The sequence below is a fragment of the Salvelinus alpinus genome, chromosome 35 (genome assembly GCF_045679555.1).
Source record: "Salvelinus alpinus chromosome 35, SLU_Salpinus.1, whole genome shotgun sequence".
Classification (NCBI taxonomy): Eukaryota; Metazoa; Chordata; class Actinopteri; order Salmoniformes; family Salmonidae; genus Salvelinus; species Salvelinus alpinus.
In genome coordinates, this window is record NC_092120.1 from 21,310,013 (window position 1) to 21,337,636 (window position 27,624).

At 41.3% G+C, this 27,624-nt stretch overlaps 2 protein-coding genes across 2 annotated transcripts; one reads left to right on the forward strand and one right to left on the reverse strand.

The window, feature by feature from the left end:
• Nucleotides 1–7,601: 7,601 nt before the first annotated feature.
• Nucleotides 7,602–9,628, reverse strand: LOC139564428 (transmembrane protein 74-like). The gene is made up of 2 exons (XM_071383941.1): nt 9,496–9,628; nt 7,602–8,832 (listed from the first exon to the last, which is right to left on the reverse strand). Exon 2 carries the CDS (start codon nt 8,768–8,770, stop codon nt 7,922–7,924), a length of 849 nt encoding a protein of 282 aa, XP_071240042.1. The 5' UTR covers nt 8,771–8,832; nt 9,496–9,628; the 3' UTR covers nt 7,602–7,921.
• A 7,766-nt stretch (nt 9,629–17,394) lies between these two features.
• On the forward strand, nt 17,395–26,796 carry LOC139564360 (thyrotropin-releasing hormone receptor-like). The gene is made up of 2 exons (XM_071383831.1): nt 17,395–18,554; nt 21,356–26,796. Exons 1-2 carry the CDS (start codon nt 17,772–17,774, stop codon nt 21,791–21,793), a joined length of 1,221 nt encoding a protein of 406 aa, XP_071239932.1. The 5' UTR covers nt 17,395–17,771; the 3' UTR covers nt 21,794–26,796.
• Nucleotides 26,797–27,624: the final 828 nt, after the last annotated feature.

Below are 27,624 nucleotides of genomic sequence, written 5' to 3' on the forward strand. Positions count from 1 at the left end.
CTGGAACAGTATCAGACACATCAAACATATGGAAACCACATGTTTGACTCCGTTCCTTTAATTCCACTCCAGCCATTACAATGAGCCCGTCTTCCTATAGATCCTCCCACCAGCCTCCACTGACATCAGTTCAATGTCGAGTTTTGATTGACATTTCTTTGAGTTGTCAACTAACGTGAATTCAATGTGAAATCGACAGAAAAATGTCACTGTGTCATTGGATTTATGTTAAAAGATGGGTGAGAACAACCAAACATAATGTGCATTGTTATTATGACAAACTCTCTTGCAAGATGACGCCAAAAATCATTTAACAGCAACATATGCAATACGTTTCTGAATATGCCTCTGATGGTGCAGTAAGAACTTTGAAATAAAAATATATTTTTCACTGCGATAGAGTGCAAGTTAACATTTTAATGCCTAGATTACAATACTAGCTGTATAAAAAAAATATGAAATAGCGTTAGGTTGATGATCCAATCAGTCGCTCATGTTTGATTCAACGTCATCACATGACATTTTTGGTTGAAATGATGTGGAAACAACATTGATTCAACCAGTTTTTGCCCAGTGGGAAGTGATACAACGTAGAGGCTGATACACTCATATGAGAGGCCACAACTCACAATCGCATTAGTAATTTAACACAAACAGAGATCGAAGAGAAGAAAGGAAAGAAGTTAATCTCTGATTTGTGCAAATACAGGAGGGCCAGCAAGGTGATTATTTCTGAAATGGAGACAAATGCTGTTCATCTCATATGCTACATACAGTGCCTTCGGAAAGTATTCAGACCCCTTGAATTTTCCCACATTTTGTTACGTTACAGCTTTATTCTAAAACTAATGACAAAGCAAAAACTGTTTTTTAGAAATGTTTGTTAATTTATAAAAAAAATAAAAAGCTGACATATTATATTTACATACAGTACAAGTCAAATGTTTGGACACACCTACTCATTCAAGAGTTTTTCTTTATTTTCACAATTTTCTGCATTGTAGAATAATAGTGAAGGCGTCAGAAGTATGAAATAACACATATGGAATCATGTCGTAACCAAAAAAGTGTTTAAACATATCTAAATATATTTTATATTCTTCAAAGTACCCACCCTTTGCCTTGATGACAGCTTTGCACACGCTTGGCCCTCTCTCAACCAGCTTCACCTGGAATGCTTTTCCAACAGTCTTGAAGGAGTTCCCACATATGCTGAGCACTTGTTGGCTGCTTTTTCTTCACTCTGTGATCCAACTCATCCCAAACCATCTCAATTTGGTTGAGGTCGGGTGATTGTGGAGGCCAGGTCATCTGATGCAGCACTCCATCATTCTCCTTCTTGGTCAAATAGCCCTTACACAGCCTGGAGGTTAATGGGTCATTGTCCTGTTGAAAAACAAATTATAGTCCCACTAAGCGCAAACCAGATGAGATGGCGTATCGCTGCAGAAGGCTGTGGTAGCCATGCTGGTTAAGTATGCCTTGAATTCTAAATAAATCACAGACAGTGTCACCAGCAAAGCACCCCCACACCATCCACCTCCTCCTCCATGCTTCACGGTGGGAACCACATATGCAGAGATCATCCGTTCACCGACTCTGTGTCTCACAAAGACATGGTGGTTGGAAACAAAAATCTCAAATTTGGACTCATCAGACCAAAGGACAGATTTCCACCGGTGTAATGTCCATCGCTCGTGTTTCTTGGCCCAAGCAGGTCTCTTCTTCTTATTGGTGTCCTTTAGTAGTGGTTTCTTTGCAGCAATTCGACCATGAAGGCCTGATTCACGCAGTCTCCTCTGAAAAGTAGATGTTGAGATGTGTCTGTTACTTGAACTCAGTGAAACATTTATTTGGGCTGCAATTTCTGAGGCTGGTAACTCTAATGAACTTATCATCTGCAGCAGAGGTAACTCTGGGTCTTCCTTTCCTGTGGCGGTCCTCTTGAGAGCCAGTTTCATCATAGCGCTTGATGGTTTTTGCGACTACACTTGAAGAAACGTTAAAAGTTATTGAAATTTTCCGAATTGACTGACCTCCATGTCTTAAAGTATTGATGGGTTGTCATTTCTCTTTGCTTATTTGAGCTGTTCTTGCCATAATATGGATTCGGTCTTTTACCAAATAGGGCTATCTTCTGTACACCACCCCTACCTTGTCAAAACACAACTGATTGGCTCAAAAGCATTAAAAAGGAAAGAAATTCCACAAATTAACTTTTAAAAAGGCACACCTGTGAATTGAAATGCAATCCAGGTGACTACCTCATGAAGCTGGTTAAGAGAGTGCCAAGAGTGTGCAAAGTTGTCATCAAAGCAAAGGGTGACAGCTTTGAAGAATCTCAAATATAACACCAATCTGTAGAGATCCTGTAGAGATCCAAACGTTTGACTGGTACTGTAAGTATTCTGACGGTTTACTCAGTACTTTGTTGAAGCACCTTTGGCAGCGATTACAGCATTGATTCTTCTTGGGTATGAAGCTACAAGCTTGGCACACCTGTATTTGGGGAGTTTCTCCCATTCCTCTCCGCAGATCCTCTTAAGCTCTGTCAGGTTGGATTCGGAGCATTGCTAAACAGCTATTTTCAGGTCTCTCCAGAGATGTTCGATTGGGTTCAAGTCCAGGTTTTGGCTGGGCCACTCAATGAAATTCAGAGACTTGTCTCGAAGCGACTCCTGCATTGTCTTGGTTGTGTGCTTAGGGTTGTTGTCCTGTTGGAAGGTGAACTGTCACCCCAGTCTGAGGACCTGAGCGCTCTGGAGCAGGTTTTCATCAAGGATCTCTCTGTACTTTGCTCCGTTCATCTTTCCCTCGACCCTGACTTGTCTCCCAGTCCCTGTCGCTGAAAAACATCCCCACAGCATGATGCTGCCACCACCATGTTTCACCGTAGGGATGGTGCCAGGTTTCCTCCAGACGTGATGCTTGGCATTCAGGACAAAGAGTTCAATCTTGGTTTCATCAGACCAGAGAATCTTGTTTCTCATGGTCTGAGAGTCCTTTAGGTAACTTTTTGGCAAACTCCAAGTGGGCTGTCATGTGCCTTTTACTGAGGAGTGGCTTCCGTCTGGCCACTCTACCATAAAGGCCTGATTGGTGGAGTGCTATAGAGATGGTTGTCCTTCTGGAAGGTTCTCCCATCTCCACAGAGGAACTCCAGAGCTCTGTCAGAGTGACCATTGGGATCTTGGTCACCTCCCTGACCAAGGCCCTTCTCCCCCGATCGCTCAGTTTGACTGGGTGGCCAGCTCTAGGAAGAGTCTTGGTGGTTCCAAACTTCTTTCATTTAAGAATTATGGAGGCCTCTGTGTCCTTGGGGACACTTCAATGCTGCAGACATTTGTTGGTACCCTTCCTCAGATCTGTGTCTCTGAGTTCTACGGACAATTACTACGACCTCATGGCTTGGTTTTTGCTCTGACATGCACTGTCAACTTTGGGACCTTATATAGACAGGTGTGTGCCTTTCCAAATCATCAATTGAATTTACCACAGATGGACTCAGGAAACAGGATTCACCTGAGCTCAATTTCGAATATCATAGCAAAGGGTCTGAATACTTATGTAAATAAGGTATTTCTTTTTTTATTTATTTTTTTATAAATTTGCAAAAATTTCTAAAGTCTGTTTTTGCTTTGTCATTATGGGGTATTATGTGTACAGTAGATTGCAGATAAAAAAAAAAACATTTTAGAATAAGTCTGTAATGTAACAAAACGTGGAAAAAATCAAGGGGTCTGAATAGTTTCCCGAAGTCACTGTATGTGAAGTAACACAAATGGTACCAATATTGCATTTAGGCCTTTACCAGCAGGCTTTTTATATCCACATGAATTCCTACGGTACTCTTTAACCACCACACTGGTACGACTATTATGGCCAGTGTCGTAGCAAACAGCCTATATTACACTACTGCTCATCCAATATTCAATTTGCCCACTTTGCAATTATACTCTCCTTCGGCATTTGAAATAAACACACATGTGCACCATGGCATCTCCTTCTTGCTTACATAATTAAGGTTGACCAAAACAATTACCTAATTTCCTGTTGGACTAGATGCCACAGAGTAGGAATCACAGAGTAGGAATCACAGAGTAGGCAGAAGGAGGCAGGCGGACTAATAGTTTCAGGTGTAGAAGAAAGTGATTGCAAGTGCCAAGGGCAACACAGGAAAGGACTGTGCAGACTTGATTGTGGGGCTGAAGGATGATGCAGCTCAAAGGAGTTCAGTGCATTTGGCTACGGAGCGAGTGACGGAGTGCCGCTACCCTCGACCGCCTCAATGTCAATGACGCAGAACACGGACGACCAGAAGTCGTAGAAGTGTAAATCGTTTTGACATGGAGCTGCACGTGTTGCCTTTTGCTCCTAAGAATGTCTCTCTAAAACGCTAATATAATATAATATATATAATACATTGCTGAAGCACTGAGTAGTCCGGAAAGAAGGGCACAGAGGAGGGGGTATGATTCAAGATGAGGTGTGCTTTAAGAGGTCATGTCAACATAAACCTGGATTTCCAAAGAGCATTAGAACTAATTTCATGCAAACATGAAAAATACGCAAGAGGGCCTACATGGGCTGAACAATGGAAATCGATGCATTCTAAACGAAAAACTCGGCACGGCTTAGTAGTGTATTCTGAGCAAGAAGCTTACTGGACTAAATTCACAATACAACAAGATGCTCCAACTAATGTAAATAACAGCTTGTAAGCGTTCCAGAAAATGCATTATGCACTCTTGTTAAAAATAACCCCTCTGAGTAAGGCTGGTGAGAGTGGCCAAGAGTGAAGTCACGTCCCTGGAGTGTTCGCCTTTAGTGTGCCCCTCATGAGCAATCAATAGAAATGGAAACTTTTCCTGAGTCGCTTACCGTACGCCTGAGATGAAGGGATGAGCTCACCTCACAAAAGCCATATAAATCAGTTGTGTGGCAGAGGAAAGTAAGCTCTGCCTGTCTCATCCTCACACAGATACACACACACATGCACACCCATATCCTCATGCGCATGAACCCCCGTGCATGCGTACACACACATACACACATGCACACACACACTGGCCAATTAACATAAATGACAGCACGTTAGCATGTAGTACCCTTGGGAAATGAATGCTAATGGCAGCTCAGCCCCTCTCTCGTCTCTGATCCTGTCTTACCTTGGTAGATCTTCCAACAGAGGGATCTACAAAATATCAATCAGTGTGTCTTAGCTGTGAAGCGCTCTCTCACACAGATAAAGAGCTTATGCATGAAACCTCTGGAAATAGACTTGAGCTTGACTTGTAAAATGCTGTCGAACTGAGCAAATCCCTGATCAAATCCCTTAGAGACATTTGGATGGCAGAGAGACGGGGGGCACGGCGGGAGCTCTACAGCTCAACGTCAACAAGGAGAACGGGATCTCTCACGTCCTCCACCTCGCCTCCCTTTGAAACTGTATTGGAGAGTAAAGTCAGACGGGAGGGACCTTAGACCTTCTCCTCCTTTATTGTCGGGAGGAAGGCAACGAGATGGAATGTGAGGAATCGAGGAGGCGAAGAGAAAGGATGTGAGGAATCGCGCAAATCGAAATCGAGATAGCATTCTCTATTATGTTTCCTTGCATCTTTGTGGCCTCTCCCCTCTTCATCTCCTTGCCTCCAAACATAATATTCTTGGATGTACAGAAATATATATATTTTTTAATATAACTTTCTGGAAAGCTCTCTGATTTGGCATTTTATTCTCCTTATTCTCCCGTTTCTCTGGTGCAGATACCTTTTTCCATTACTCTGTGAATAAGAAGTATGTCCCAGTCATCTTTCCTTCTTCCTGAAGTGTGCTCTCGGTCACTACTCCCCACACATTTAAAAGCATCGGATTGGTGTAGGCATGGGCTGGAGGAGTTCCTTATGACTGTCATTTCCTGTCAAATCAATTAAGGGAAGTGCACACTTCAAAATCAAGGAGAGATTATTGGGATGCGTCCTAGGTGACGAGGGAAGAGTGAACAAGAAAAGTGATAGTGCTTTTCCACTGGAGGGATTTAGATTGAGACAAACTTGCCATCCCGTGTAGCTCAGTTGGTAACGCATTGCACTTGCAATGCCAGGGTTCTGGATTCAATTCCCACTGGGGACCAGTACAAACACATTTGAAAATGTATGCAGGCGCTACTGAAAATTGCTATGGATAAGACCGTCTGCTAAAAATCTAATCCAACTAGGCTAGGTTGTGTGATGTTAAAGGTACTTAGGACAGGTGTCAAGTAATGCATTGAGTTGAAGAGTTTATGTTTCACCATCAGTCTGCTACTGTACAGTTACACTACCAGTACATTTAATGTAGTATTACTGTACCATACATTAGCCAAAACTGTGCAATTGTCACAAAAGAAGATGTTCTCGAGACTGTAGTGTCTCATTACTTATAGTAACAACAGTCTTACCATGTTGCTGTAATTCTCGGGGTGTATATTTTATTCCATTACCATATATATGCATGATCGAACAGTAGAGTGGAAAACACCTGACGAGTATAATTAATAGCCAACAACATGAATTTGCCCCACAAAATGACAACATTAATTAGCTGTTTCTAGTGATAACCAACAAGCATATTTTCCCTCGAGGCAAACACTTGTGATTGTGAATAAAGGCTTTTTGAAGAATTGAAATCATGGAACCATTTTCAAGGTAACAAGTCTCCTGTCTCAAGTCTCAAGTCTCTTGACTTAAAGCCACTGCAGTAGGCCTACAATACAGAGACGATCGCAAATGACAGTGGTGGTGTGACTCACTACATCCATGGAGAAAATAATTCTCAACCAACAGTTCTATGAACTGAATAGAACATTTCCTGTTTTTGTTGCACCCATAATTTCTGGTTTGTTAAAAGAAATAGATCCCTCTTCCAGTAACATTTTAAAGGCATATCTGAGACTACTCAAGGGAATACAATACGGTTTAGAGTGTTGTAGGATGTACGTCCATTAGTGGCCTATAATAAAAACATTGGTAGCGTAGGCCTAGCCTATAAATAAAAGCTTATTTCTCTTAAAGATAACTATTAATTGCATTGTTATATTGTGACCCAGTGAGTTCTCATGTTGCGTGATCATTCAAGTATGATAATTGCATATACTGCAGGTACAGTACATTAGAAGTAGGTTATTTGAAGTGTACAGTACAATACAGGGCAGGACAGCTTTATAAACTGGGGCAAGTCGTTCATGTGTGATTATGTGGCCCCCCTCTGTACACACACACACAGTGAGAAACCACAGTGAGAATTATGCTCACCTGCATTGAGGAAGTAAGAAAGGTCATTGGATGTTAGCATGTGCACCACTGAGCAGATTTTGTCATATCAGATTTGATATAGTGCACTAGACTAGGCTAATATATCTCACTTTCTAAACTCATGAGACAGACACTTTCCCCTCTAAAATGCGTATATGCATCACATTACAGACTGTCGGGCACATTCACATAAAAAATGGATCACCTTAATAATAAATGAAACCTCTCAGAGATTGCATTTAGGAAAAATGTGACCCAGCATTTTCCATTTCCAAAAACAAGTAAAAAAATAAATAAAAGAAACGTAGATGTTTTTTATTTTTTATTATTGTTGTCATGCTTATTGATTCTGTATCATTTTGGCAATTTGCTTACCTGGTTAAATAGGCCTATTCCTTGCACTTCCATTAAATGATATGGAGATGATACTGTAAGACAATGTGTACTTCATAATCTTGGATATTAATAAAACAAATTCATATTTGAACAGTTATGCTAATGTCACTGTAGGTAGACCGACTGATGTGTTCAGGTTCCACGTTTTGGGTCTGGAGTACCTACATCATGCATCATTGTGTTGCCCTGGCTTAGTAACACAAGACAAAGTATTTTGTCAACTGCATATCATTTTAACTCAAGGTCTCATCTATCTCTTCCTTCATAGACAGGTGTGCGGACGACCGACTAGGGCTAGACCTCGTTTTTAAAATGATGGAGCCATATAGTTTCGCTGAGTGCTTGGAATATGCAAAGGCTTTTCTCCTGTACATCTCTCCCTGCCACATAGATATCATTAGCAGAGTGGACAGCACTACCCCGCCCAGCGTCAGTAGACAAAGCCCTGCTATCACGCACCTATCCAGGTGTGACCCTACCCTGGCATTTTCGATTTCCAGCCTCTCCATCTCCCTCGCGGACACGCTCTCCGGGTCCACTTTGACCTCGCGAGGCACTGCATAGGATATAATCACTAACGAGATCCCAGTGACTAGGAAAGTGACCGCGCTTATAAAACCGTAATCTACAGATGCCCCCGAACTTTCTGATGCGAGATCGTCATCTGACATTAGGGAGAGCTCATGCAACCCCTCGGGCCGAATGTCGCTCGCACAGTCATTAGGCCTACACCAGGATTTGTGGATACTTTCCCCACTTTTCCCAGGGCTTGCCAGGCGCAAATTCACATTCTCGTCGACATAGGTGAAAGATGTCTCTGATTCCTCGTCGCAGCACACTCTGACCTTGTCCACCGCAGGGTGACCGTGTTTAAAATGCGGACCTCCGTTAAGGGGAACCGTCCTTGGTGCTGAATTACACAGTCCTTTGCAGCCCGGAGCTGAGATAGAGAGCGCCCCTCCGGCTGAACTGCTCGCTTTACGAACATGAACCGGATTGGAAGCCCAGTCAAGGACGCAGGGAGGATCGGGTTGTCTGCCTCTTCCTCCCTTATCTATATAAAGCAGCTCTACAGAAGCCATTCGATTCTTTCCGCTGGTTCACTTCAATTATTTCCCCACGGCGTTCTGAGTCCGCAGCATCCCTGATGAGAAATAATTGACAAAGCAGATGTCACCATAGGGCCTGATTATTAAAAACGATCAAATTATTGCATTGGGAAAACAGCAGACACCTGTGCGTAATTTGTGGCGCTTCAAACGCATTTTGGGCAAGTATGCTCATGATGTTATCAGAAATACTTAGCCTAAAAATGTACAATTGTTTGGGTTTAAGTAATTTCCTCCATGTATACAAAGCGATTAAAGTGACCGATTAGAAGTATCCAATTAGTGTGCAATCCCCTTAAACCCGATTATCTGTAATTATTTTTCAAACATAATGTATATCATATTATGGAAGAACACACACTTTACTATACCTAGTCATGAGAAGTGTACATAACTGTATCGTAAGGCACATACAATTTCCAATAATAGGCTGTTATGGAGATAAATCATTTCAGTAGGCTGCTTTGTGCCGGAATGGGGATGAGTTTGAAGTAGATAAAACGCTTTCAACGCCTTGCAATATGCTTATTCACAACATCGCTGTGAAATGTTGAAGATGAATCAAATCACGGTATAGTTTTTGCGATGTGTATTTGGAGCATGCCTAGTCTTCCCTTTAGCCACAGCGCATCTGCTTAGTGTGCTCAGCTAATATAAACTACTGTATTTCAGGAAATAATTCATATAAAAGCACTTACTTCTTCAGAATTCATTATGTCGAATTGTCTTCATATGCCAGAATACTTTGTATCGAGGAATCATAATAGATCGATGACTAAATGCCTTTAACGAAACTGAAAACGTAGCCTCGAGTCCTCGTCTGCTTGAGAGGAAAGATTGTCGCTGTAGTCCCTCCCTCCCACGCACGGGTTTAAGCTGCCTCGCTATGGTGCTGAAATGAGCTGGCTACCCCCGGTACCCTTGAACAGATGCAGATTACTTCGGTGTGCATTCAAATAAACACACACCAGAGAGGATTTAAGTCTTATGGACCTCTGCATTTGAAGTCCATATAGACTTCAATATTTTGCCCCTAAAGTATCAACCTTATGGAAATTCGCTATCGTTTATTTTATCAAATGTCAATTAACGTTACTAGAGCTGTGTTAATAAATCTTCTCAAGATGTATACTTCGTGTAGATGCTTGGTTGCATCAAGTGAAAACATGCATAGGCCTAAACCACTAGCCAGTTTACAGTGAATTGTCAACTGATCCACATGGGAGAAAGGGAAAGGGGGCACCTAGTCAATTGTACAACTGAATGCATTCAACTGAAATGTGTCTTCCGCAATTAGCCTAACCCCTCTGAATCAGAGAGATGCGGGTGGCTGCCTTAATCGACATCCACGTCATCGGCGCCAGGGGAGCAGTAGTTGTTGGGGGTTAACTGCCTTGCTCAGGGGCAGAACGACAGATTTTTACATGGTTGGCTCTGGGATTCCCGATCCAGTAACCTTTCGGTTATTGGCCCAACAATCTGTGCCCTGGCCCCATGGAAGATTAGTGGTCACTATGTCAAAGGCATAATTTAATCCATGTTTAATCTAGAGAGCTAGCCCTGAAAATATTAGTACATGTCATTCATTCACATATCCTGAGTCCCGCCTCATCTTTGTAAAGCTTTAAAGCAATCCAAACGATACAGTACAATGATTTTTCTGAATGGCAACACTTTGCATTTCAATTGATGCCATTGTCAACTCCACCTGCATATTTGTTAGTATAACCCTATCCCTTTATGCAGCTGTGTCCCATGCACCACAATTCAAAGCTATTGAGGTCATGCAAATATCGAGAGAGCCAACTATACATTCCAGAGCACAAAAAAGACAACAGCATCAGACAGAATTGCCCAGTCACACGTTGCCAGCAGCAGACCAGAAGCAGTACAGGGTGAAGGACTTTGGCCCATGGCCCAATAAACTACCGTTTAACAGATGAGGCTGGAGGAGAGAGGAGAGAGGGGAGGGAAGTGATTAATCTAGCCAGTTGTTACAGCAGAGCTTGGGAAGCAATACTGCTCAGTCATGGCTTGACGTATCATGCCCCTGCATTATGAGAATGGCCAGGCTGCTGTCTATTCCAAGTGTGTACAGAGCTGGTACAGTATGTGACTGTGTACTTATCTCAGACTTACAGGCCATCGGTTGTTATCTGCTACAGCTAGGCTACACCACTCCGCCAAGGACAAACGCCCTGCATGCGGCAAAGACAGCAGCCCAGAGGCCAGTACATCTTCATAGAGTGTCTCATGCCACTGGCACATCCAAAGGTAGAATGGGCTGTAGATGATATACATGGATAAGTCACTCCTTGTGCATTATCTTTAGGGGATAACACATTTAGATTCAGAAAACGCCCATGTCCTCAAAGAGGCAATTCCTTTCGCAGCGATCACAATGAAGACAACGTAACATATTAACTAACAACATCAAAATAGGAAAGGATATTTACGAGCAAGTGTGCTGGATGTACAAAGAATATGCATGGACTAGTACAATCTTGACGCTTTTTTATAAAACACCATACTTATTATTGCAGTATAGATGGGTTGTGGTATTTAGTTATCTGTTATGGTACGGAGGTGCGGGCATTGTACTGTACATAAATAGAACATAAAGCCTAGGTCTAAAACCTAAAACCTAAGCACTAAACATTAACCAGCTAATGTAAACAGGTAACAGCCTCCCACTGTACATGCCCATGTCACGTGATGATATATGATTCGATTCATCTATTCGACTTATTTCAATTACATTTACGAGCAATTTCAAGTGTACAGAAGGAAATATGATCAAGCATCAGCCTCTGGGCATCTCAAGGCCATTGCTTGCCGGATTAATAATACGGAGGTGGCTCCGTGGCGTGTGCCTTAGAGATTGTTTTTGGAGAGTTGTCACGCAAACCCTTGGTGAATTTGAGATGTTTTGACACCGTCTTTCAGGGGAGGACAAGGCAGGGTGGCCAGAGCATTACGAGAAAACAAAATGACCTCAGGGACTCTATTAGAGATGAAAAGGACAGAGTATAATAGAGGGGGATAGGGAGTAGTAGAGAAATCCGAGAGCGGTTGTAGAGGTTGGTAACAGTTCGACAGGGTCATCAAATATTCAGTAGTTGGCACTGAAGGTTCATTGAATGGTTTTCCTAATTGGACCAAGGTACTATGGGTTATAGTGGGGATACTATGGGTTATGTTGTAACTTCTCGCAATGTAGTGCTGTTTTCTCTCATCTGAATATCAATCAGCTTTTTTTTAATGCCTTTCAGAAGGAATACACCTCAAAAGATGGAAGCAAAAAACAGGAAGGCGAGGCTGTGTGTGTGTGCCCCAGATTGGCAGATTAAAGAAGACATTCATCTTTTGATGAAAAGATAAAGAGATAAAACACTTTTTTTGCAACAATCATTAACTCATGCTGCTCATTCGATTAAACTTCTAGGCAGGGATAATTGATTATTATTTTCTGTCTACCCGCACTCTCTGCATTCTAATTAATTTAATGCTATCAACTAAGGCCTCTACCATAGCGTGGCTTCCTTTGCATACTAATTTATCTGGAAGCTATTCTGTGCAATTCTACGACTTGCCCCTAAATGTCTATGCAACTGAAATATTAGTCCTATCTCTTTGTGACATTTAGATACTTTTACTGTATCTAATTATGATATTATTACACCATACAGTTGAAAATCTAGTTTTAGAGTGAACAATATTTGCTATTATTGTGATCAAACCACGTCATGGGGATTTAGTATTGGGTCATAAAAACAGCTATTTGGTGTTTTTTGTATGCAGAGCATACTTTTTTGCAGGAAAGCTGTTTATTATGGAAAACACACAGGTTTGAAGCAGGGATAGGTTTTTGTTCATTAGTCAAATTACATAAGCTTGACTTCGGGCCAAATGTCATTCATTTTTGGAGGCGAAACATACCAAACCTTGAGAAGTCTGTTATAACCACGGCAAATACAAAAAATAAAACAACCCTTTATTTTTGTTTTTGTGGAGTTTAGCTCGAAAGTTAAATTAGAAAAGGAATGTTCTCACAAAATGCTTTGTAATAAATAATTCATGGCATTAGCATAAAATAGGATTACATCACAGTCAAAACTTTTATGAAATAGATATTCATAAATTAATGGACTCCTTCTACCTGACCACGCTGCAATAACTTAGTCAGATACACATTCACGTTTCAGTTTAAGATGAATGATAATCCATCACAGCCAGTCAACTATGACCCCAACATTTTAATTATATCTCAGACTACTCGCTCAGCAAACACACCCAAGAGATTATTTAGCCTAAAGGAATACCCCCCCCCCCCCCCCGAGGAGAATGCAGCAGTTCAAAAATTGAAATATGTTTGGTGATAACAGAGGAAACTTGTCCACATGGTGAAAAACAAAAGCAGTTTTTTACCTCTTCCTCTATAATATAACATTACCATTTTGCAAGAGTGCACTTGAATTGATACCAAAACAGTTTGGGGATTCAATTGACAGTTTGACTGTTTAAAAAAATACACTGACTGTATAAAACTTTAGAATATTGAGTTGCACCCCCTTTTGCCCTCAAAACAGCCTAAATTCTCCGGGGCATGGACTACAAGGTGTCGAAAAGCATTCTAGAGGGCTTCTGGGCCCATGTTGACTCCAAGTTGGCTGGATTCCCTTTGGGTCGTGGACCATTCTTGTTCCACGCGGGAAACTGTTGAGCATGAAAAACCCAGCAGCGTTACAGTTCTTGCTTGACACAATCAAACCGGTGCGCCTGGCACCTACTACCATGTCCCGTTCAAAGGCACTTAAATCTTTTGTCTTGCCCATTCAATTCACCCTCTGAATGGCACACATACACAATACATGTCTCGATTGTCTCAAGGCTTAAAAATAGTTCTTTAACCTGTCTCATCCTGTTCATTCAGTCAATCCCCTGATGAATTGAGGCTGTTCTGGGTTGGGGGGGGGGGGGGGGGCAGTGGTCAGTGATGAATGAATCTGCATTAAGAAGTCACAGTTTTCATAATTATCCCCCTTGAGTATAATTGGGTCTGTTAAGAGTCCTAATTAATTGTTGTGTTTCATATTCCTTTAGGCATTCCTTGACCTAAACAAAAGCACACAATTGTGGTGGATGTATTTCCCCAAGTCCCTCTGTTTGCAATTTGTCCACAAGATGGCAGTGAAAGCCCATTCTAATAATACTTGTGAGTACCTGCAGAATCATGCCGATGTGATTATGAGAACACTCCACTGATCATTTGTTTTGTGAGCGGTGTCCATGACTATTATTTAGGAGGTGTGGTATATTAATATATGAACTATAACTATTTTCTTACTGAATCATGCTTAAATGTCCAATCACAGAGAGGTTTTACAATGGGATATTTTTATTGGCCGTTTGCACATTCATTGTTATTTTTGCTGTAAACCCACGACAGACTGGAAACAACAAGTACCTTGCTCCAGGTCACAACAGCAGTAACCTGACATATTGATCCCAGTATCCCTTTGATTGAGTTAAATAAAGGTTAAATAAATAAATTCAAATAAATTGACGTCAACCCAGAGATTTATCACATCAGCCTTGGGAGTCGAGGCCCCAAATCAACCCTTCAATATGTATCGATAACATATTAGACTGAGGTCATTTTGAACCCCTATAGTGAAGGTATTGTGCTTAGGGTGTCCAATTGTAATTACATGCCTCTCTCCATCTGTACTTTGAAAAAAATTGTGATCTTAACCTCCTGAACTCTGCCTGTGAGGACGGATACACCATATATATATTCTGCTACATCACTAATGTATGTATCCCTCTACTTACATGGTATGGGTCGACAGAGCCATGACAATAAAGTAATGACACACAGGAGCAGATGGGTCACAGCAGACAAGACCGTTTATTAATTGATGCATTATCAGCATTCACTGTTTCAGCCATTCAACACAGATGAACTCTTGAACTTTATGTATAACTCCAGCCAGTAGTTTTGAAAGTGGTGCTCACAAGCCAAAACGGGTTTCCCGTTTTTTGTGTACTACTTCATCCAATTGTGTACTACCGCATCCATTTTGTGTCATATGTTACAAATTTGTATGATAGGCTATGTTATAAATCCAATTCATGGAATATGTTACACATTTATTGTGCTTAAGACGCCCTGGAGTCGATTGATGGACCGGCGCGTCAATCTCGCTAGCATAATACAAAAATCCCCATCAAAATCTGTCGATTTAAACTAGCACTGTGGCACTTACGCATCTGTGGTGAAAGGTGGCTGAGCTAGAGCGGTGTTTGTCAGACCATGACACAAAACTCCTGTAGGGGTCTGAACGGTTTGACTTATAAACTATTATGACCACTCTGTGGAAAGGGGAGACTCTCAAGAACACAATGATGGTAACCGGTACCGGTTTTAAAAAAATGAACGGAAGTATTACGATAGTTTTGTACCTGCCCATAAAAGGGGTTGAATATGTAAAAAAGGATACAGCGCTGTCATCTAGGTAAAGGGTGGCTACTTTGGAGAATCTCAAATATAAAATATATATATATATAATATATAAGACTTTTTTAGTTACTAAATGATTCCATATGTGTTATTTCATAGTTCTGATGTCTTCTCTATTATTCTACAATGTAAAAATAAAGAAAAACCCCGGAATGATTAGGTGTGTCCAAACTTTTGACTGGTACTGTACATTTTAGTCATTTAGACACTGTGAATCAAAATTACACTTTACACTTTTCAACCTATTCAATTCAATTTGTCTGAAATCAAATACCAAATTTGACAGATCAATGTGATTAAAAAAAATGTAATTGATGCTTCTCAATTGCTTACAACACTTCATGCGCATTCACATTGCATAGCGATGGGTGCAATGTAGTGGCGGTAGGCTAGCATAAGAGTTGGAGGCGTGGCCTAATGGGGCGTGGTTTTCACTTTGTAATTTTGGGCCACCCGTGAGAGTGCATGTCATTTCAGGTATTGTGTTGTTTTTTAATGATTATATGTTCACTGCCTGCGCTGACTCTTAAATGATATCTGCTTAATTAAGTACTGTGATACTAAAAAGCCTGGAAAGGTTTCCGTTGATGTAATGGCCACCATTTGGTTACAATATTTTAATTAGTTAATGTGAAAGTATTATGTAAAGAAAGTGTTTGGAGTCATTTATTCATGCAATGAAACCAACTTAATATCTTCATTAAGAGGACATTTATTTAATTGCTTGTAACCCAATTGGAAAATGTGGATAGGTTATTCCAAAGTTAAATATCCACTTGGTAAAACATGAAAAAATGTTTTTTATATATATTAGTTTTTATTTATGTTACTTTTTTAGGTTAAACCAGAAAGCCAAAGTACGTTCAGTGCTGGCTGGCTTGCCGCTGAACCTAAGCAGGGTTGCCCCCAGGGCAGTAATTGGGGACATTGCCCTGTGTAGGGTGCTGTCTTTCGGATGGGACGTTAAACGGGTGTCCTGATTCTCACTAAAGATCCCATGACACTTATCGTAAGACTAGGGGTGTTAACCCCAGTGTCCTGACTAAATTCACAATCTGGCCGTCATGCCATCATGGCCACCTAATCATCCCCAGCTTACAATTGGCTCTTTCATCTCCCCTGTAACTATTCCCCAGGTCTTTGCTGTAAATGAGAATGTGTTCTCAGTCAACTTACCTGGTAAAATAAGGATTAAAGAAAAAAACTTTCTCTGAATATTCTGTTGCACCCGACTTTAAATAGAACTACAGGAAACCTGCAGGAAACGTTTATGTTGAAGTACTGAAATTCCCACTGAAGAACATTGTTTCTGAACTATTTGAGAACATTCCCAATGTCAAACCAGTTGGATAACTTTCCTAGATTACCAACATTTTAATGAAATGTAACCATGTTTTAACTTTTATGAAAAGTTCTGTTAAAGTAATGAAATACCAATATATAACTTTTGGGGTCAAGTTCCATAAATGTGCTGATAATGTGCCTAAGTCAAGCAACTATCCTGAAAGTGATCCTCCTACCGTTCCCAGAAAGTGTCGGGAAGGTTTAATGCAAAATGACCATAGGACAACCACGATCTCACCAAGCTCTATGAAATATATAGTTCTCTGAACGCTATGTGCTAGCTGGGAGGTCAATGCACGTAAGAGAAATACACTGAACACATGTGATGTCATGATGTCCAAGCAAGACTTTCAGATAACCAATACATCTGAAAAGTCCAATTTGAGTAGGATTTTACAAATTTACAACCTGAAATATAGGTTTGGTAAAAATATAACCGTAAATATAACAAATATAACCGTTGGCATTGAATCATATATTTGGTTAATATATTTGGTTTCACACAAACGTAGTTTTCTAAAATTGAGAAACCCTAACTCATTTATTGTTTTAGGCTTTATCCGAATAGTACATTTTTACTGTGTACATGTTTTAAGTCCATCGTTAAAATTCACGTCCCTGCTCTATCATGCACGCATACACTGCTTTTCTGTTGGCTACAACCACACTACCAGAACAGCTGGTAGAGAGTGGAGCCACAGTCAAAGCGCTCTTTTGAGCTCTGTGCGTAATGAGAAGGCTGTCTTCTCAGACTGGAGCAGCGCACGACATGTCACACCTCTTTACTTTACCTCTTTGCCTTTACTGGCAGTTTGCCTAACTTCGTGCATAAAGAGGACTAAAACATGGGTAAACAGCACCAACATCCAAACCTGGTCTTCGTATTAATCGAATATATTTTGCTCGATTTTATATGATATATCGCTTTCATAACCTCATGAAATTAGTTCACTTTTATTTTGGATAAGTAATACAAAATACTTTATTGAATAATGACTTGGTTTTGGAACTAATAGATTTTTTAAGGGAGCTCTCGAGGCTATTTTAAATGTAAAGTCTATGTCTGAAATGAATTACTCCTCCAAGTGAAGAGTACAGAACTAAACCATGGAAAATGTTACTTCAAATCCAGATAACCAGACGCTTGGTCCATGGACTGATTATAGCATGGAATACAAAGTGGTCAGCATATTTTTTGTGATCCTCATCTGTGGGATAGGAATAGTTGGAAACGTTATGGTGATACTAGTTGTTCTTACAACCAAACACATGCGGACACCGACCAACTGTTACCTGGTGAGTTTGGCGGTGGCCGACCTGATGGTTCTGACTGCGGCGGGACTGCCGAATATTACAGAGAGTTTCTATGGAGGAGGCTGGGTGTACGGATACGTCGGGTGCCTTAGCATAACTTATTTCCAGTACTTGGGCATCAACGCGTCTTCATGCTCCATCACCGCTTTCACCATTGAGCGGTACATAGCCATCTGCCACCCCATAAAAGCGCAGTTTATGTGCACTCTGTCAAGAGCAAAGAAAATCATCGTGGTCGTTTGGGCTTTTACCTCGCTCTACTGCGCCTTGTGGTTTTATCTGTCTGACACGAAAGAGTTGACTTACGACAATATTACCTTGGTCTCATGCGAATACAAAGTGTCAAGAAATCTTTACCTGCCAATCTACTTCACTGACTTTGCCGTGTTCTATGTGGTGCCTCTCATGCTAGCCACTGTTCTGTATGGATTTATCGCTAGAATTCTTTTCCTCAACCCATTGCCGGCAGACACCAAGGAAAATACTAAAAAGTGGAAAAAAGAATCATGCCAAGGAAACAGGATGATGAGCACCAACAATTCATCCTGTAGCACAACTGCCCGCTCTCGCAGGCAGGTAAGTTGCCACTATTGCTTTAAAGTTGATCTTATAACGGTGTATCTACAGTGTAATAACTACAGTGTGTTTGTGTGTGACTCCAGTATAATTAGATTATGAATTCAACAGTTTTATAATTGCACTGGTATGATATGTCGTGAAGTTGGGGTGCTCATTCCCAGAATATACTGTACACTCTTACAAAAATTGCTTCCAAAAGGGTTCTTTGGCTGTCCCCATAGGAGAACCCATTTTGGTTCAAGGTAGAAGCCTTTTGGGTTCCATGTAGAACACTGTGTGGAAAGGTTTCTACCTCAAACCAAAAAGGCTTCTTCAAAGGGTTATTTTATGGGGACAGCCGAATTACCCTTTTAGGTTATAGATAATTAAGATCTTTTTTTCTAAGAGTGTATGATAACATCCTAGAGAAGTGAACATTTGCCCTCTGGGCACAGATGTCAATTCAACGTCTATTCCACATCTATCCCACGTTAGTTCAACGTAATTTCATTGAAACGACGTGGAAACAACGTTGATCCAACCAGTGGGTAATCATTGTAAGTAGATTACAGTGTGCAGCACGAGCAAGTCAACATGCGACAAACCACATTAATATAGACTCATAAAGCCTCACCGCTATGCTGACAGCACACGCCACTGAATAATGTAGTTTGTAACACATGTAGAGCACACACAGCACCTGAGACTGAGCATGCGAATGGGAGGGGTGTAAGTTTATCTGAAGAAAGGGAGAGGTCCGCTATATGGAGTGGATTTTCAAGTATTGTGGTGCCAGCAGCATGTTATGGGAATGCTTGTCACCAGCAGGGACTGGAGACAGAGTACCGGCAAAATAAATACTGGGATACATGTACACCATACCGGTTGAACATGAGCCAACACAATATTTAAAACGAAGATGCCAAGAAACCTGTAGGCTATTACACTACTGTTTATCATTAACGCATGTCACCCTCATGAAAATTAGTGAACGGACTAGAAAACTTGTGGAATGCGCCTCAAAATGTGACGTGGTTCGGCGATAACAGTGACATTTTGTGAAGGCAGAGATGAGTGGCCGAGAAGGAGATGTGACTGGACAGTGGACTCAGTTTACGAGTGTAGGCCCAATCAATGACAATCACAGAATGTAATTCCTTACACTTTTTGGTGATTTGTAACAGATGTCTTTTTCCATTCATCTAATGGCCGCTGCTCAGTGCACTGCATGGATGTGGGAATTATTTTAGAGTGGACTAGCATGCTGACCACACCGCTCGCGTTGCGTGCGCGAGCGATGCAAAATCAATGTACACATACATGTTATTCAATCATTACACCCATACTGCTCGCTCGCAGCAGTATTTATCTGTGGATTAATTGTCGGAGTAGAGGACCTTGTGCATTTCAGGTAAAATAACAACCCAATGTTTATATCCCAGGACAAATTAGCCAGCACAGCAAGCTAGCTAGCTAAATTGCCATAATTGTTTCATTAGTTTCGACCTGTCCCCAAATTAATATTTCAACCTGCGTGTCCTAATCGCTTCTGGTGTGGGTGAACAAAATCTATGTGTGCACGATGGCACACGCGGACGCACGCACGCACATGTCCGGTTTGGTCAGTATGTAACATGCGCAGGTTGCCAGGCTTACAGGAGCCTTTTGAAGTAATTGAAGTAATCTACCTGTAAGAAATTAAATATATAGTACTTTCACCCCTGTTAAAAATGAAAGTAGCAAAGCCCAGGTAAAAAGATAGAGGAAAACCACCTCAGTCTTCTATTTTTCAGCGGGACAATTACACACATTTTAATGCCAAAGACACACCAGAATGGCTTTCCAAGAGGTGTTGAGTGTTCCTGAGTGGTCCAGTCTCAGTCCTGAATGAAATATGCTTGAAAATCTGAGACCAGGTTTGAATATTGCTCTCCATCAATGACTCCCAACCAAATTTACTGAGCGTAAGCAATTTTGACAAAAACCACAGATATGCATGTATGTTGCCTGAAGAGTTGTGCAAAGTTGGTAGAATATTATAAAAAATGATTCCCAGCTGTATTGGCTGCTGAAGGTGCTTCCACCATGCATTAACTCTTAGGTGTGAAGACATACGCACTAAAGACATCTTAGATGTTCTATTCGTAATGAATAAGGTTACCTTGGTTGCACATCCTCAGCCTTGTCTGTACATGGACCAAGCCGGGCCTTGGGCTCTTTCTGTCTCAGTGGCATAGACAAAAAAGACAGATGATGGATCTGTGCTCACTGCTAGGTCATTTAGCAAAACAAGTCGGGATAAGGCTCTGACATAACACACACATCTAACTGGTCTAGCGATGAATGGAAACCAGTGCAATCCATGCCACTTACCAGGGCCTGGTGAATTACCTCAAAAGATCCAAATTGAATAAGGATAGTGATCAGGAATCTTCCTCGAGTAATGATGATAGTCGCTCCCTGGCCCTATCCAATAAGAGACACATCACTGGTGTGAGACCTCACAACATAAATAAGTATGATACAGTTTAATATAAACATTATCACATCATCATTATATTTGCAATTAAACTGCTCTCTAGGCTCTGTTGGTTTAGTCTTACAGATGCTGTTTTGTCCGTCTCTTCAGTCTGTGGTTGATATTAATTGTCAGAGGGTGCTCTCTGACCCATTTCAACCACTTTTCTTTGCATAGCAGGAACAGGACATTTTTCCATGTTCGTGTCAAAATGTTTTTACAGCGGTCAAGCTGAATTCTATTCTTTCCCCTGTCTTTTGATGAAAATGGCCATTGATTTTCTTCCATGTGTTGTTGTCAGGTGACTAAGATGTTAGCTGTGGTGGTGGTGCTCTTCGCCCTCCTCTGGATGCCCTATCGGACGCTGGTGGTGGTAAACTCCTTCCTGGACAAGGCTTACCTGGACCACTGGTTCCTACTCTTCTGCCGCATCTGCATCTACCTGAACAGCGCCGTCAACCCTGTCATCTACAACGCCATGTCTCAGAAGTTCCGCACCTCCTTCAAGAAGTTGTGTCACTGCGGTCCGCAGCGATTGGAGAAGCCGGCGTCTTACAGCGTGGCCCTGACCTACAGTGTCATCAAGGACACAACCAATGGAGAGAGCCCTGACCATTTTACTACTGAGATGGACGAGTTGGCCACGCCCACACCCAGTGACCAGTTCCTGCCCAGCACCAAGAGGATGTCATTCGAGGACCCCTCTCTGTCAGGCAGGGTTTCCCTTAGCACTCCCTGACGGAAAAAGTAAATCCATCTAGGCTCTAGTTTGTGAATTCTATTCTATAATTCATTTTCTGCAGAGGAATTGATTTAGTATTTGAGCAGTACACCGGTAAACATTAAATACCAAAAATGTGTTGTCAATAGAGGAAGGAATGCTTAATTTCTTTATCTAGCATGGTGAAAATATATTCTCCCCTCTCTGTAGCCATCTTAGCACAAAGCACCCAATTATAGGCATTGTTTAAATCAGTCCTCAACATTGTGTGACACACAGATTTAATTTGCGAGGTAATACTGCTTTCACTGCTTTCACATACTGAGCAACAGTTTCCATCTCTGTAGAGTGTTTTCCTACAAAGGAAAAAAGGGAAAGATGTTATCCCTCTTTTTTATCTGGAGAAGTCTAGGCCAGGTACTCAGTGTGTGTGTGTGTGTTTGTGTGTGTGTGTGTGTGTGTGTGTGTGTGTGGTGTGTGTGTGTGTGTGTGTGTGTGTGTGTGTGTGTGTGTGTGTGTGTGTGTGTGTGTGTGTGTGTGTGTGTGTGTGTGTGTGTGTGTGTGTGTGTGTGTGTGTGTGTGTGTGTGTGTGTGTGTGTGTGTGTGTGTGCTTGTGTGTGTTTAAAAGATAAGCTGTTATCCCTCTTTTTTATCTGGAGAGGTCTAGACCAGGTACTCAGTGTGTGTGTGTGTGTGTGGACCAGGTACTCAGTGTGTGTGTGTGTGTGTGTGTGTGTGTGTGTGTGTGTGTGTGTGTGTGTGTGTGTGTGTGTGTGTGTGTGTGTGTGTGTGTGTGTGTGTGTGTGTGTGTGTGTGTGTGTGTGTGTGTGTTTAAAAGATAAGCTCACTCTACAGGAGGAGTCAAACTGTCTGGCCATAGTTGTTTGAACCAGCCTGCTACTTTGCATGTTTGAAAACAGCACAGCGAGAATGTGATCACTGACCACATTTCAAAGGCAAAATTCAAAGGAGGCAGAGTATTAAAACCATCTCTGCTCGAGGGGTGTAAATATCACACATCGCTTTGAAACCTGCCTGTCAGGGAAATAGAGATGAGTTGGGATGAAATTTCTTTAAAGGTTACTGATGATGAAAAGGACTGATAGCAAAGCAATGACACTCCAGATCTTTCATCCGTTTGATTGCTCAATGCCATTTGACTTTATAGTAACCTTATTGGGTACTATAAATCAGGCTCACCTGATATGGAACGTTCTGCAGGGGTTAGTGTCAAAAATGTATAGTAACCTTATAGGCTAAAAGGTTCACCCAATATGAAACGTTCCGCAGGGGCTTGTGTCAAAAAATGCAGCATGGTTAAACATCCCGCTGTACCCATAATGGACTACTGTGGTGTGGAATCAATCAAAAAGAGTTGAAAGGCCCAGAGTCCATAATGAGAAAGATCTTTGATAACTCAGACACCTGGGTGGTTGATGGTTGTCTTTAGGTCAGGTGCCTGACATGACAAGACCAAACATTATGTTGACATCTGCAACAGCAGAGACTGATGGTAGCATTTCCCCTTAATGGATCCCCCCAAGAACATCCCACAGAGCAGCTATTCCCAAACCGGGGTACGCGCAATGCCGTCGGGGGTACGCCAAATAAAAAGGTGATTCACATTAAAAAAGATGAAAAATTCTTCACATTTTCAAACAATACATTTATATTTTCCAACGGGGCTATACATTTGGGTGAGTTTTTTTCTCACCTGAGAAACCTAGTTTCACTGCCAAAAATAAAATTAAACCATCTAGTGTTCAGCGAAATAACAACACAATGTCAAATACAGGTAGCCTAGTCAAATAATGAACATCCAATCACATTAACCGTTACTCTCTCGCGGGAATTCCACTAACGGTCCGTATGTAGCCAAACATAGCTGCTGCTCATTCCGTTAGTTCGAAAATTGATAAATAGTTACAAAAAGTAAGGCCCGCGTCCATATAGATACATACCAGCTCTACTGGTAGTGCTGCTACTACCAGCAGTATAACACCTGCACCTGTCAACGACACAAGTTGTACTGCGTCCACGAGCACATCCAATGCTAGCATCAGTGATTCTACATTTGATGTTAGCTCAGCTAGCATGTACACTGACAGTTGTGAATCTGATATAGCCGAAGAGCTACTGCCCCCTTACCCGGGAAAGCACCGAACAACAGACAGGGACATTGGACCATAGAAGAGACGCAAATATGCACTTATATTGGGAGTAGTGTCTTTCCTCAGCCACAGTGTGTTATATGTGCAAAAGTACTATCTCACAACTCGATGAAACCTTCACTCTTGCGCAGACATTTAGAAACAAAACATGCCAATTTGAAAAATAAGCCACAGGAGTTTTTTGAGCGAGAATTAAGATGACTTTTGAGTAGTAAGACATGTATAAAAGCAACAGATACCATGAACAACAGATACCGTCTTATATGGTGAACTACCGAATGGCTAGGACAGGCAAGCCACATACTATCGTGGAGGACTTAATTCTACCTGCTGCCGCGGATATGGCTGGGACAATGCTGGGGGAAAAGGCCCAAAAAAACGACACCTTCATCAAACAACACTGTTTCACGACGCATCAGTGACATGGCAGGAGATGTTATGAAACAACTACTGCTTCGCAAACAAGCCAGTAAATTCTGTGTGTTACAGCTGGATGAGTCAACAGACGTGGCGGGCCTGGCACAGCTCCTGGTATATGTCCGTTACGTTTATGGAAACCAGGACAACAGGAGAGGATATTTTTAAAGTACTGGACAGCTTTGTGACATCAAATGGACGTGGTCAAGATGTGTTGGTATCTGTACTGATGGCGCAAAAGCCATGACAGGGAGACATAGTGGAGTGGTAACGCAAGCCGTTGCTCCCGATGCCACTTAGGTACACTGCAGCATCCACCGAGAGGCTCTTGCTGCCAAAGGAATGTCTGACAGCTTGAAAGATGTTTTGGACACTACAGTGAAAATGGTTAACTTTGTTAAAGCAATGCCCCTGAACTCTCGTGTATTTTCTGCACTATGCAATGATATGGGCAGCGACCATGTAACGCTTTTACAACATACAGAAGTGTGCTGGTTATCAAGGGGCAAAGTATTGACATGTTTTTTTGAATTGAGAGACGAGCTTAAAGTTTTCTTTACTGACCGTAATTTTCACTTGTCTGACTGTTTGATTGATGTCGAGTTTCTCACCCGACTGGCCTATCTGGCTCATGTTTTTTTCTCGCCTGAATGATATGAATCTAGGATTACAGGGACCTTCCGCAACTATATTCAATGTGCGGGACAAAATTGAGGCTATGATTAAGAAGTTGGAGCTCTTCTCTGTCTGCATTATCAAGGAGAACACGCAGGTCTTTCCATCATTGTATGATTTTTTGTGTGCAAATGAACTCAAGCTTACGGACAATGTCTAATGTGATATAGCGAAGCACCTGAGTGAGTTGGGTGCGCAATTACGCAGGTACTTTCCCGAAACGGCTGACACAAACAACTGGATTCGTTATCTCTTTCATGCCCTGCCTCCATTCCACTTACCGATATCTGAACAAGAGAGCCTTATCGAAATTGCAACAAGCGATTCTGTGAAAATTGAATTTAATCAGAAGCCACTGCCAGATTTCTGGATTGGGCTGCGCTCAGAGTATCCTGCCTTGGCAAATCGTGCCGTTAAGACACTGATGCCCTTTGCAACCACGTACCTATGTGAGAGTGGATTCTCGGCCCTCACTAGCATGAAAACTAAACACAGGCACAGACTGTGTGTGAAAAATGATTTAAGACTGAGACTCTAATACAACCCAACATTGCAGAGTTATGTGCATCCTTTAAAGCACACCCTTCTCATTAACCTGTGGTGAGTAATTCACAATTTTCGATGAACAAATAAAGTTTTATATGTAAGATGGCTAAATAAAGAGCAAAATTATTGATTATTATTATATTATCATTTGTGCCCTGGTCCTGTAAGAGCTCTTTGTCACTTCCCACGAGCCGGGTTGTGACAAAAACTCACATTCATTCTTATGTTTAATAAATGTATCGTATAGTGTGTGTATGGCAGGCTTTAAATGATGGCAAAAAACAACATTTGAGAGTGCGCTGACACTGGTGCTAGAGGGGGTACGCAGCTGGAGGTTGAACGTTTGATGGGGTACTGGACTATAAAATGTTTGGGAACCACTGCCACAGAGCAAAGGCGAGATTAGAGGATTCATCAATGCCAAAGTGTTTTACTTTGGAGGTTTGAGGGAGGCTGGTGTGTCGTGGTACAGCCATAAAGCATAAAGCAGTGTCAAAAAACAGAAAGATAAAGCATAAAAGGAACGAGCATTGATTGAATTTAGAATTCAAACCAGGAAAAAATATACAGTTCTTTGTTGTTTATTTTATACTGACGAAACGCCCTCTCTGTCCCTTTTAGGTGTAAAAATGCTTGCAATTGATTGTTCGGTGCCATGAGAAATCTGTTTTTCAATGTATGTTTCAGACCTGTTCTCAATTCCTACCTTTGCACCATTTCAATTGTCTGCCAGTAGAGCTATTGTGTAATAACGTCGTTTGTTATGTTCAGTTTGATCGTTTGTTCCAATCAATGTACAGTATTTTGCTACCGAGCGATCAATGTGGAGCTACTCTGCTCTTCTCTGGTAACACTACAACTGCGGTATGTTTCAAAGAAGGTACGTGCACTTTCATCTACTGTCTCCGCTAAACATTTTCCACCATAAAAGGGAGTGGTGCCTGGTAGCGAGTTTGCAGCATGGACACTGTAAAACAAATTATGTTGTGCTGTGATTTCAAAAAGAAAGACATCTATGTACAGTATACAGTTTATCTTCACTCAGCAGTGTTGTGTAACCTGGTCTCTCTTGCCGGCAGTTCTCTGCATTGTAAAAACTGCTCTTGTTGTTTGGATGGTTTGTGGTTTGTATTTTGTATTGTTATTTGTCTATAAGAAATAAATTGATCATTGATCATGTAGCCTGTCAAATATTGATAACTACTCTCAGAATCCCGAGATTCACGTGTCATTATTTTGTAGTTAATCTCTGTATATTTTGACACATCTTCACTGTATTTTCGTCAATTGATTTAGGATGCAATCAAAACACATGGTTACTTTTGGCAACTTCGTCAAAAACACTATTAACAGACTCACATAGTGGTTTTATCCAGATGACTGCACAAATGAATACCATGAATTTGAACATAAATGGCGGCTAACAATATGGCTGTTTCCATCTGTCCTTATCACAGCACATTCATTTGGAGTAATACATGGGATATTGCTGTGGAAAGCAGCATTGAAAGCATCAGTTTCTTTTTAAAGGTGCACCCAGGCTTTATGCAGTGCCCAAGTGTATTCTTCACACACACTACATTAAATAATGGAGAGCTGTGATGACAACTACATAGCGAATAATCAAAATGTCCTTCATAAATCGTACATTGAGATACAGTATATTGAAAAATGAAATGGGATGACAGTATTGGCCACATCAATCTTTAAACAGGTCCCCTGATTCAGCACTATTCGGAAGACCTGGAATAATCTGTCCCCTTGTGAGCGATGCACTCCATTTTTGGATAGTTGGATAGTCCCACTAGACCTGTCAATGTTATGGTATTTTAAAGTAAATAGCCTAGCTCAAGCAGACATGAGGTTTACCAGACACACATTTCTTATTTTATTACGGTAAAAAGGATTGTTATGGTAGCAAATTTGCATAAACACGTTGGCAAATTCTTTGTCTACTAACTTAAAACTGCTTTGTTCTTTATAGAAGCTGTAAAAGCAGCCTTCTCAGTAGTAACTAGATGAGAAAGACAATCACGAATG